The sequence below is a fragment of the Stegodyphus dumicola genome, chromosome 2, assembly GCF_044657685.1.
Source record: "Stegodyphus dumicola isolate Sdum_Otavi_A_Nest chromosome 2, ASM4465768v1".
NCBI lineage: Eukaryota > Metazoa > Arthropoda > Arachnida > Araneae > Eresidae > Stegodyphus > Stegodyphus dumicola.
In genome coordinates this window covers 10,068,689-10,082,096 of record NC_140769.1, presented here as the reverse complement: position 1 = coordinate 10,082,096, position 13,408 = coordinate 10,068,689, and the positions used below count along the sequence as shown (strand labels likewise).

The window sequence follows — 13,408 nt, the reverse complement described above, 5'->3', positions numbered from 1 at the left end:
TGCTAAGCCTAACGAGGCCGCCATTTGCTTACATTCGAAACTTTTGGTAGAATAGTGAATTCAGTTTCTGAACCAACTTTAGTGTCTTTTTGCCCAGTGGGACTAAAAGTAAACTTACAACCAAACAATGTGTCTTCCTGCCCGCTGACCAAATTGCATGTTTTACGTAGAAACTAAATTAAAATTTTTAAAAAGATTTAAACTGTTTTTAACTGCATTTAGTGTTTTATGTTTTTCTATATTTTACAACTTTTAATGATGATGATGTTTAGAGGTTTTATGCATTTTTGCCTTACCGCGAAATGAGATCTGAATTCACTGCATGAGAAATATATCTAACGAATTTCCAGGAAATAAGTTTAAATGAAGAGCAGCAATAAATGTGCATAATTTAATAGGCCGTAAAAGGAAGTCATGTGGTGTCCAAATCAGACTTTTTTTGTCAATAGCTGTAAAGATACTTCTGTATTTTTGAAAACGAATTAAATAATATCACTGAAGTGTATATAGGCTTGCTCCCGAAAAAATAAACATGATAGAGCAGGAGAATACATATTTGTTAGAATATAATGAAAATGTAGAATTACCGTTACTATTCCATATATTGTTAACTTCCTTGACAAAGCAAATTAAGAATCCTGTTTCTGATAATGAAAATGGTAACATAAAAAAACACACTTTTCCTTCAGTAACATCATCTCAGAATGGTTATAGAGTAATATTTAAGTTTCTAATTAATTGTTTTGTAGTTCACTTTTCTGTCAAGCCTCGTTTTCATTTCCCTGCTAGAATGTAAATTTCTAGCTCGCGAGATATTCAAATTAGGTAGAAGGAAGTGTTTAAAGTAAGGTTTTTCAGGGTGAAGTCAGAGCGTGTTCTGACTGTTTGAAGGCCACGCTGCTAACTTTAATTCTCTTGCAATCAGTATTCTGCGGCGTTGAGTTATTCTTGCCTTTAAGTTTGTTTACGCCGACTTTGGCCAAAGCCAGTTTGAGCGCTAGTTAAACTGTGAAGCCGTTAAGTTACACTATAAATTTCATTAATTTTAGCTCAGCTATTGTTTTTGATTTAAAGCCAAAGCTACTGGCTTCTGTAAGCATGAGTCAGTGCCGTTAAACTTTATTTGGATTAATAAAAAGGGCTCTTTACACTCTTTCCGTGGCTCTGTGGTATATATAAGACACCGTTATAACTCATAAGTTGTCTTTTAGAGTTCTGGTCTAGTGGTATGCTACTTAAGAAGGGCAGATCTTAAAAGGTACTAAAATGTTCTGCCAAATAATTTATCTGATAATCAACATACTCAGCATAGAGTTTCTTCGATACTGAATTTGGTGCTTTCCATTTTGATTAATAACCATACTTAGCAGCACTTTAGGGCTTGTTAGCAGAGCACCCCCTTGGGGCAGTGTTGCTTATAGATAAAATACCAGAAAAACACCTCATTAAAAGGAACTTGATTAACATACCTTCAGTAACGAACCTTACGATGACTGGCTTCTCACTTCCGGCAACGAACCCAAACCCTTTCTGGGGGTCCCTAATGAGCTCCACGTCACGTGGTTGCGGAGGCTCCTCGTCGGAATCCTTTCTCGGATCCTCATTTGTGGTAGTCTTGTTCACATGACTAGAAAACAAAGATTCCAGCATTATTTAATACATTTATAAATACGCATTTCTAATTACTAAAAGCTAGTATAAGAAAGGAATCAAATTATGTTTGTGAAATAAATTAACTTTACATATGCTTTTCACAAAACGAAAATTCCATGGCGTTACATCAAACTAAAACTGACATTTATAGAAGATTAGGCGATTATTTTTTTGCCTTTATTATTTAATTTACATCAAACTAAAAGTGACCTTTATAGAAGATTGGGCGATTATTTTTTCCCGTCATTATTTAATTTACATCAAACTAAAACTGGAATTTATAGAAGATTAGACAATTATTTTTTTCTCGCTATTACTTAATTTACATCAAACTAAAACTGACATTTATAGAAGATTAGGCGATTATTTTTTTCCGTTATTATTTAATTTACATCAAACTAAAACTGACATTTATAGAAGAATGGGCGATTATTTTTCCCCGTTATTATTTAATTTACATCAAACTAAAACTGACATTTATAGAAGATTGGGCGATTATTTTTCCCCGTTATTATTTAATTTACATTAAACTAAAACTGGCATTTATAGAAGATTAGACGATTATTTTTCCCCCGCTATTATATATACATCAAACTATATTTCCACACTATTATATTTACATCAAACTAAAACTGACATTTATAGAAGATTAGGAGATTATTTTTTCCCTTTATTATTTAATTTACAGCAAACTAAAAGTGACCTTTATAGAAGATTAGGCGATTATTTTTCACCGTTATTATTTAATTTACATCAAACTAAAAGTGACCTTTATAGAAGATTAGGCGATTATTTTTTCCGTTATTATTTAATTTCCATCAAACTAAAACTGACTGTAATAAAAATAGTCCAATATTTTTATGGCATTTATAGAAGATTAGACGATTATTTTCCCCCCGCTATTATATATACATCAAACTATATTTCCACACTATTATACGAGGGCCATCCAGGAAGTAGATTACGTTTCCGTCTGTGTCCGCTAGGGGCGGGGCTAGCGCGGCCATCTTGGGGTCAGAGCGTTGCGCAGCTCAGTCTGCATCTAGCCGTGCTAGTGAGAGGTTCGTGCTGTGCTCCGTTCAGATACTGTGACGGTTTGAAATGTCTGCGTTAATTGAAAATCCCGTGAGCTGCGAGGTGCGCTCAGTAATAAGGTTTCTGACTGCAAAAAACTGTAAACCGATAGAAATCTATCGGCAGCTTCGTGAAGTGTATGGGGACAACATTATCACTGAAGGTGGAGTGCGTCAGTGGGTCATAAGATTTCAAAATGGCCGAACCAATGTTCACGACGAAGATCGAAGTGGGAGACCCAGCATAGTGACCGCCGAACTTCTCGAAAAAGTCGATGCTAAAGTCCGTGAAAATCGAAATTTCACAATAACGGAACTTTCTTTGAGTTTTCCACAAATTTCGCGAAGTTTGTTGCACGAAATCATCAGCGAAAAGCTTGGTTACCACAAGTTTTGTGCAAGATGGAAGGCAAGAAGAGGTAACAAAGTGGTTGAAGGCGCAGGCGGCCGAATTTTTCGACGAAGGAATTTCCAAGCTCGTACATCGCTACGATAAATGCCTTAATTTGTATGGTGACTATGTAGAAAAGTAGTATTTGAGTGTGGCTTTCATCTGTATATAATAAAATTTGTTTCCTATACTTTGTTTATTTTTTTATTCCAAAACGTAATCTACTTTCTGGATAGCCCTCGTATTTACATCAAACTAAAACTGACATTTATAGAAGATTAGGAGATTATTTTTTCCCTTTATTATTTAATTTACATCAGAGTGGTGGTAATTTACATCAGAGTCTTCTATAAAGTGGCCTTTATAGAAGATTAGGCGATTATTTTCCACCGTTATTATTTAATTTACATCAAACTAAAAGTACCTTTATAGAAGATTAGGCGATTATTTTCCACCGTTATTATTTAATTTACATCAAACTAAAAGTACCTTTATAGAAGATTAGGCGATTATTTTCCACCGTTATTATTTAATTTACATCAAACTAAAAGTACCTTTATAGAAGATTAGGCGATTATTTTCCACCGTTATTATTTAATTTACATCAAACTAAAAGTACCTTTATAGAAGATTAGGCGATTATTTTCCACCGTTATTATTTAATTTACATCAAACTAAAAGTACCTTTATAGAAGATTAGGCGATTATTTTCCACCGTTATTATTTAATTTACATCAAACTAAAAGTACCTTTATAGAAGATTAGGCGATTATTTTCCACCGTTATTATTTAATTTACATCAAACTAAAACTGACATTAATAAAAATAGTCGAATATTTTTATCTATTAAATTGCAGTTATTATTTAATTTTTATGCTTAAAATTTTTTAACTCCAGAGATGAGTCATTTATATCTCAATTAAATAAAAATACACGAAATTAATGAAAAAATGGTTGCAAACTTCTTCTCTATATCATATATTATACTACTACTACTCATCACCGAAAGCTTTTGTTCCTTAAATGTCCGGATAAAACAGGAAGCAGTTGCGAAATTATATGTCATAAGATTTTTCATTTATCTTCTAAAATACAACAGTATATAATATATTAGGTCAGCAAAAGAAGCCTTTTATAATTCTTAAAAATAGTTCGGAATTTTTCAGTGACAGCATTGTTATATCTATTACGTGAGCTTCATGTATGTATATGCAGTATTTTCATTCTTATTTGCTAAGAAAACCAATTCATAAACATTTGCACACTTTTTAGAATTTTAACAAAATTTTAACTTATAATCAGTTCATTCAAACAGGAGATTTTGCTCTGTAAATTTATGAATATTATACTGGTTCCTGTTGCCTTAGCATGTCTAATAATCGTTACCAATAATCGTTAACGAGTTATTTTAACTCAACTGGCGTTTGATTAAATTAACAAAACTCATATTTTACTCTAAATAATGGCAATCGACAAAATGTGCTTGTAGTAACAAGAATCCTAAACCGTATTTTTTTAATGGATACCTAAACCACAGATTTAAAGATTAACGATTTAAGAACATTGATTTTTTTCAGATTAATTGTCAGTTACGACATAATTTTAATAACAAGGCTGCAGAGAACCAGTTCCAGCCAGCTGCAAACAGTCCGCATTTCATTAAATTAATAAAGATGGACATTTTAACGGTCGAAAAAAAAACGGCCATTCAATTTCCGACATTACTATTCAGAAACCCATTTAGCAACGAATAACTTTTTTCCCCGCCAAAAACTTTTATTGCGTTTGATGTAGGACAGAAGTCCAGTCAACCGCGATCAAAAGTAATTAAAGTAAAGAACTGCGCTTCAGTTCTGGGAGAAGACATTACATTGACAAAAAGATAAAAAATGTGTGTATAAACCATTTATTTCGGAACAAACTTGCGCCATTTGTACTACCATTTGAGAGATTAAGCCTTAAATGAAAGAGCTGGATGATTGTCTTCCCGTAACATATTTCGTAATTCCATCGTCTTTTCATAGAAACCTTCAATTAAAGTCCCGAGATGTTTCGAAGTATATTCTGTCATCTCTAAACCCTCAGGAAAACGTAGATATGTGGCCCTTTTTTATATCTCTGCGAAATGAAGGGATCAAAAAAAGTTAAAAAGAAATACATGTTCAATGCTATTCAAAGAGAAGTTTTCTTTACAATGAACAAGACGAAAGAAAACTCAACTGGTAAGATGACCATAGCTTAATGAAAGAAACCGAAGAAGAAAATCTACAAAGCATTCGATATTTATAGACCAATGGCGTGTTAGCCCAGAAGGGCTGTTAGTCTCGAAACGACATTTTGCGATGAATCCCTTAAATGCGATGTATCGCTTTTCAAATTGTTGCCACCAAGTGTTATCGTCCTGTATTATATTTAAAGGAACTAAATAATGAAGAATCTGCATGAATGCATGCACGTTTCTCGCAGTGTGAAGAAACGACGGTACCTAGAGTCATCAAATTTTGAATAGCGTAGTCCTCCACTCGAACACGGGCGGGCACCTGGAAAACCGAAAGTAGAATTTGTTTAATTGTCTATTTCATATTTTGTAAATCTTTAACGAACTTTTGATTTAAAAAACTCAACAATTTCAAAGCTAGCAATGGCAAGACTGTAGGGAATAAAACATTTCTATCTCCATTTCTGTGCATCTTCGGCTGCTTTTAGCTTAGTTAGCATTAGATGAGTTTCTTATTTTCTATCTTAAGTTAAAGCCCAAGTGAAAGCTTAGTGTTAGCGCGAAAAGAAGCTATCTGTAAATGTTTTTGAGGGGGAATCTACTTTAACCCTTGTTTGGATTTTTAAGTACGTGCACTTCGGCACACAGTTCATAAGCATTCTAGCTTTCAAGGCCTTCTAAATTATCTAAAATATTACATATTTAAAAAATCAAATGTTTTTGGAATAAAATGCTTTGCAATAGCTAATTATTTAAAATTAGAAACATCTTCTGTTACTTTTAAATTAATTCTTTATTTAAAATATCGCATATAAACAAGCTTTAATTCAAAAATATGTTTTAGCGCTTTCCGAACATAAATATTCCTAGTCCATAATTCAAAAGCGTTGTAAAAGGCATGGTATTAAGGGGACTCATACACCTTAGAACCCATAAGATCTTCGAATATGTGACTGTTGCAAGAATTGGGATAATTTATTTATTTTAAAAGCAATTACTTCCAACTTTTTACAGCTGACTACATAATATAGCTGCTTTCTGAACTATTAATCAGAAAGTTTGTGTTGTACAAATATTTTATAATTTAATCCGGTTTGTGACAAAAGTTTTCGTCGTGTTTCCACCTTGCGCGCGCAGTTTTATTCTGTTGCATCATTTAATTCCATATTTAATATATAGCTTTTAGAACATTTAGAAACTACTGTGAAACAAAAATTATAAGAATTTCATGTTAAATTTTTATTTTATTTGGAGTTCAGTTTATAAGATGTATTTTATTAAAAAAATCTGTAATGTTTTCGTGCATAAAAGTTTTTAATATTAAAATATTCATCCGATTTTTGTTCCGTTAGAAAATAGTGCCGATATAAAGAATTCCATCCAATTTCAAGTACGCAGCATTAGTCATTTTTAAAATATCATGCGCACAAGGTAGAAACATAACGAGCAATTTTGTCGCAAAGCGGATTAAATTACAAAAAATTTGTGGCAACACAAACTTTCTCGTTACTAGTTCCCAAAAGCAGATATATTCTGCATTCATCTGTAAAAAGTTGTAAGTAATTGCTTTTAAAATAAATAAAATATTCCAATTCTTGCAACAGTCACATATTCGAAGATCATAAGGGGTTTAAGCTGCATGAGCTCCCTTAAGATTTCTAAGTTCTAAATTTGAAGGTCAAGCAACGTTATTAGTCGGAAAAGGAAAAACAATATATAAGAAAAACTCCGTCTATATATAAGAAATATTCCAATATATAATCTATTCCAATATATAAGAAAAACTCCGTCTGCGCAGAAATTTACAGCAAAGTCTTTATATACGCTGAGAAAAACAAAACCTGAAAGGTTTCAGATTTTAAATTACGTCCAAATAGGCGTTTTTTTAACATTTTGTGTGTTACATTTATTTGTCTGTACAACGTTGCTATTGCTCACTTTGAAATCATTTAGTTTGTTAATCGAAAATTCGTTAAAGTTTTACAAAACATAAAATCGATAATAAAATAAATTTCAAACTTGGTCTTCCCACATGCCCATATTCGTAGGAGTATTACGTCATTCAAAATTTGATGGCTCTTGGTACCGTTGTTTTATCACAATGCAAGAAATACACATACATTTATGCAGCCTTTTCATTATTTAATTTCTTCAAATATAATGCAGGACTCTAACATTCGGCGGCAAAAGTTCGAAAAGTGAAACGTTCACTTATAGCGAACTAACGCAAAATCGCAAAATGAAAATAGTAGTCCTACAGGGACAAAGGCCCTTTGGGCAACAACAACAACAAAAAAGTCCTATATTCTCCTGTTCTACCAGGCCGATAGACGAAATTCAACTTTTTTTTTTTTTTTTTCATATCTCGAAAGCGCGACTTAGGACTAGGACATGTATTATATTTATATATAGCACTCATTGTTCTAATATAGGTATTTTGGCATAAAATAGGGTCTTTTTCTGAAATAACATGCCTATTTTTTCCCATACTTCGATTCTACGATTCAAATTATACCAAACTGCCAAGTTTTGTAAAAGTCGTACGTACGAGTAGTTTTTAAAAAAATTGTTCTGAAAACTTTAGCTCCTCCACGATAATTGAATTTCATATATGTTTACTAATATCTCTTTCTTTTATTGACCTTATTTGATTCTTCCTTTCATATTTCGAAGTTTAGGTTCATTCCAAATACAATTCGCCCATTTTTTAAGATTTATTTTTAAAATTTATAGTTTTAAATAATTTTTATAAATTTTTCGTAAAACATTTTAATTTATAACGTATACAATTTTTGCCATCATCTTAAAATTTATGTGTTTCTAAATATACCAGCAAAAAATTAGAGTTTTTATTCAAAATTTCTTTGGATATACCTGAATTGACATACCGGCGCGTTTTGAAATTTGGCATATTTATTATAAACGATAATAACGCCAAATGCGGTTTACGCACTTTGTTAAAATTATTTGAATAATGAACGATGACCTTTTTTTTCCTCTCGTTTACAATGACAAAAAGGAAAGGAAAATAGGTTGCGAAGTTCTCGAAGTGAATTATTCTTGGCGCAAACTGAAAAAAAATGCGCCAAGATAAAATTTTTAAATTTCTCGCCAAAAATTACAAAATTTAATATCTTGGTATAATTTGAGTCGTAGAATCTAAATATGGAAAAAGCAATAGTATGTTATTTCAGAAAAAGTCCGATTTTTGTGTCAAACTACCTATGTTAAAACAATTGCGGTATAAAAATCTAATATATATCCAATCTCGCGCTTTCGAGTTATGGAAAACGCAGTTTGAATTTCGTCAATTGGCCCAGAAGAACGGGTAATATAGAATTGTCCGCAGTCCCTTTCTTTCTTCGCAGTGCAGATGTGTGCTAACAATACAGAAAATAATAAAGCAAGATTTACAACCCACATGGGTTAAAAAAAAATAATGCAGTTTTTCCTGAGGCACTGTTGGAACCGAACGTTTTGTAAAGCCTTGTGTGGAAAGTATTTAAAAGGAGATAATTGGAAATAATATATTGTGATTCTAAACGAAGCTTAAATTTATCTAAATGACTGCAACAAAATAAGGCCTATTTATTACCGGAAACAAAGAGAAAAAAGTGTACAGAATCTGGTTCCGTCAATGTAAAGAACGTTTTAATAAGGGGTTTATGATTGTCGCAGGATTGTCTTACTATGGGAAATTAAATATAGAGGAATGGAAAAAAGTATTAAAATCATATTAACGAATTATCAAGAGAAAGTTCTTTACGCCCTATATTTACAGAAGAAATTCCATTTGTTTATCCCACTGACTTTCAAAGAGTGAAACTTGAAGTTGTTGTGATTTATCTCACTTGTCTGACAGTAATATCAAACAAGCCCATGAAATTCATTGTGGCAAGAAGTGCAAAATTGCGCCTGACGTTGGAAGGAGCTCCATGCAGGTGACAGCACGACTTTGCTCACTTCCGCACCCTCAATTTTGATGATGGAAAGTTTCCCTGGGGGGATGTGTTTGAGTGTCTCCTACCCCTCTTTCCCTACGACCAACCTGCGTGAAACTTTACCATGACAAAGCAACAAGTCACACTTCAAAAAGGACCACTGTAGTCGTCGAAAAAAGGAAAACTTACACAGGTATTGCATGTACACGTTTTCAACGTATTCCTGAGAAGTCCCCTGACGTTTCAACTATGGACTATTGTATCTTTGGTCTGTTGAAAAGAGCTCCTTCTAAGCGCAAATACGCCATGATCGATGGGTTTTGGAAAGTAATGGAAGAAGAATGGAAATCAATAACGTGAAAATTTTAGGAAACAAAATCTTTTAGGAAAAGAAAAAAAAGGCCTTAACATTTAAAAAAGGAATCTTTACACTTTAAGGATTAATTAACAGCTCCGAAATCGTTTAAAAATGTGTAAACACCCTGAATTAAAAACTTTCACATGCTTAGGTTTCGCACGTAAGCAAAGGAAATAATTTTGTTGTTTTAATTTAGAGACTTAATGGATTAAACAGTAACTTAACCAAAATGGATTGCCCAGATTAGGCTTGGGTTCAAATTAAATTTGGGACAATTCCTAAATTTCCTCGAATACGAATCTTTTGATTATTTCGAACCAGAATCCCTCCAATTCTTCATATACGGAAAAAACAACAACAATAAAGAAAAAAGAGAAGGGAAAAAAACTTTTATTTAATATTAAAAAGCTTTTAGTTTAAGTAAAATTTGTAAAAAAAATAGAATTTTCGAATATAACTCTTAATATACACTTATTTAATATTTTATATTAAAAACATTCGAGCCGCCGAACCGGGGAGGTGGTTAGTGACTCTGCCTGAGTACCGAAGGGCCCGGGTTCGAATCCGGGAGAAGCTATGGATGTTTGTAAATGTATAGTGTTTGTACGGCATGGAGGCACTCTAAATATGCGGCGAGCCGAAAGACCTCTCGAAAGGTTGATGGTAGAGGTGGGAGATGTGGGATCCGTCTCCCCGGGATGCTCTCCACTAAAACTGGTACTCAAGGTTCTTGCGAACGACAGGAGCAATCTTGCACTCCTTGCCACTATGAATTACGTGGGGTTGTTCTGATGTCTTTGTCAGACAAGTGAGAGAAGTCACAACACAAGAACAACAGGCAAATTTGATAAAAGAAGTACCTAAATAAATTATTCAAAAAATTTTGAAATTTGTTTTTCTCAATACAATGCGACAAAACATACTTTAATAGAAGTTCAGTTCTCTTTTCATTTTTTTTCAGAATATTTTTAAAGCTAATTAGACAATACTAAGCTCATACAGAGCTTAATACAGAGAAGAGGGAGATTACTTTTAACAACATTTAACATGTTAATTACCATTAATAATGAATGCTAAATTCTCTCCAAAAAATTAAGAGTAGTACTCAAATCGCGGTGAGATGATACTGGCGAATTTTATCACCTGAAACTGAAACAGAAACAGTCTATCTGAAAATTACTACTACTCAGTACCTTATGATACACTGCGCATAAGCCTGGTGCTCCAGTAAATGTTTTCCCATTTAAGTAAGACAAACGACATAAATAATATATTTAAGAGCTAAAACAGTATCCGAAACTTCGCATAAAAACACTGCACTATGAGAAAATTGACCAAGCTGCATCGTTTTAATTATTCTGTTACAGTGACCACGCACACACAATTGCTCTGGGGACAAAGATAATTAAACGGAATTATTATTGACATTTTTCCCAATCGGAAAACTTCTTTGCCCTTAAAGATTACAAGTTTAATCTTTGGCAAATACGAATAATTTAATCATTCCGAGGAAAATGTTATTAAAATCAGGATCGATCAATAATTGCCGTACACTTAATAATACATAACATCTCTTGCATACATCGAGTTATGAGATATTTGATACCAGCGTGTGAGATTCCTCCTAGGGGATTCACGCGATGTAGGGGGGATGAAGCAAATGCCGTGGATCGATCGGTAAGGATAAAGGGATTGGAGATTCCAGCAGAAGAAGGTTATTCCGCTGGACTTGACGTAGGAATTCAAAATCTAAATCTCGTAATCGCATTTTTAAAGCTCAAGGTAAAAGTGGAAGAAAAGGTAGAATTTTATTTCGAAAAATTAAAGAAATTTGCGACAGAAACATACCTACAGTCACAAATTTAGTTAATCTCCAACAAATCATCGGAATAAAACAAATATTAGCCATTTTCAAATAACATTATGAATAAAAACATAAGCAAGATAAGTTGAATATTATTTTATTTCATATTTTTCAGAAATGCCTTAAACTTGTGAAGTTTCACGTTGAGAACATAGAGAATTTGTTTTAAATATAAGACACATAGAACGGAATTCTAAAATATGTTCCTAATTTCAAAGCTATTAATATAAAATACAAATATATAAAACAGATCTGTAACTGCCCTTCGCAGAAACAATAAAATCTGAGAGATTTATTGTTTTTCTGTAGATCTGTAACTGCCACATTCAGAAACAATAAAATCTGAAAGATCTACCGTATTCATGTAGAACTATAACTGCCATACCCAAAAACAATAAAATCAGCCTGTTCCACTGTATTTCTGTAGATCTGTAATTGGCATTTCCCGAAACAATAAAATCTGAGAGATATACCATATTTCTGTAGATCTCTAACTGCCATAGCAAGAAATCATACAATCTGAGAAATCTACCTAATTTCCATATGTAACTCCCAAGACACAATAAAATCTGAGAGATCTACAGTATTCCCGTATATCTGTAAGTGTTGCATTCAGAAACAATAAAATCTGAGAGATCTGCCGTGTTTCTGTAGATCTGTACCTGCCATACCAAGAAACTATACAATCTGAGAGATCTACCGAATTTCTGTGGATATGTAACTGTCACAACAAGAAAAAATAAAATCTGAGAGATCTACCGTATTTCTGTAGATATATGTAACTGCCACAACAAGAAACAATCAAATCTGCCGTGTCATACCAAGAAACAATCAAATCTGAGAGATATACCTTATTTCTGCAGATGTTTAGTATTCCCCATGCAGCATTAAGTGTTGGCACAGGTTTTTCTAGTGTTTGTTTTCAGTCTTTTCCCGGTTTATCATATCAGTGTTCAGTTTTCTTAATAAAATGGCTTCCAAAACTTTCCTTTGTGCCTTTTAATTATTAGCGTTTTGTGTGTTAATTTTAATTATTAGGTTATAAGGTATTTCTCCTGCCTTCGTGGTGTGGTGGTCTGCACCCTGGACGCGTATTCCAGAAGTCCGATGTTCGATTCCCGGGAAGGGAATTGCTCAACTTTCATCACTCCTGCTTTAAAAATTCCTAATGTCTCTATAGTGGTGCGAGAACTAAAAGGCTGGTGGACGATGATTCTGAACACCCAGGATTTGGCGATTCGGTCCCCTAAATACCCCAATCACCATTTAAAGGGGGGAGTATATAAGGTATTTTTGCGGCCTTCTTGGCATGCTTTCGTGGTGTGGTGGTTTGCACGCTCGGCGCGTATTCCAGAGGTCCGTGTTTCGATTCCCGGCGAGGGCGTTGCTCATTTTTCATCACTCGTGCTTTAAAAATATCCAAGTTTCTCTCAAAATTTAAGTTTTACAAAATATGAAATACAAAATTTAAGTTTTACAAAATATAAGTTCGAAATTCAAAATTCAGACTTCCAAGTGCCCATTCTCGGGCAGAGGACAACGTTATTAAAAAATTAATGAATCCACGTACTATCGTTTTCCCTAATGCGAGGAACAAGCATACATGCAAATTCTTCATTATTTAATTTCTGTAACGATAACACAGGGCGATAATATTTGGTTGCAACAATATGAAAAGTAATTTGCCGTTTACAGTGGACGATGCAAAATCCCGGTTCGACACTGATAGTTCATTCGGGCTAATGCCCTTGTAAGCTCAAAAGGAAAATAGTTTTAATACACCGAGGGACGTAAAAAATTTATACAAAGTGGATAGAATGCTAGCAACATTCATATAACTTCAGACATTAATATTGTGATGAATTTGTACTTAGACAGGTGATTTTAGTATATTTAAGGGCAAAAGTTTT

The 13,408-nt window shown here is 33.2% G+C and overlaps 1 protein-coding gene across 4 annotated transcripts in view; it reads right to left on the bottom strand.

Moving 5' to 3' along the window:
- Nucleotides 1-13,408, bottom strand: part of LOC118189460 (uncharacterized) — a 504,436-nt gene that overhangs the window by 116,344 nt on the left and 374,684 nt on the right. For all 4 annotated transcript variants that reach the window (XM_085810424.1, XM_035360061.2, XM_035360062.2 and 1 more), the window contains exon 3: nucleotides 1,470-1,627. In XM_085810424.1, coding sequence (XP_085666550.1) covers nucleotides 1,470-1,627 — 158 coding nt within the window. The remainder of the gene's footprint in view (nucleotides 1-1,469; nucleotides 1,628-13,408) is intronic.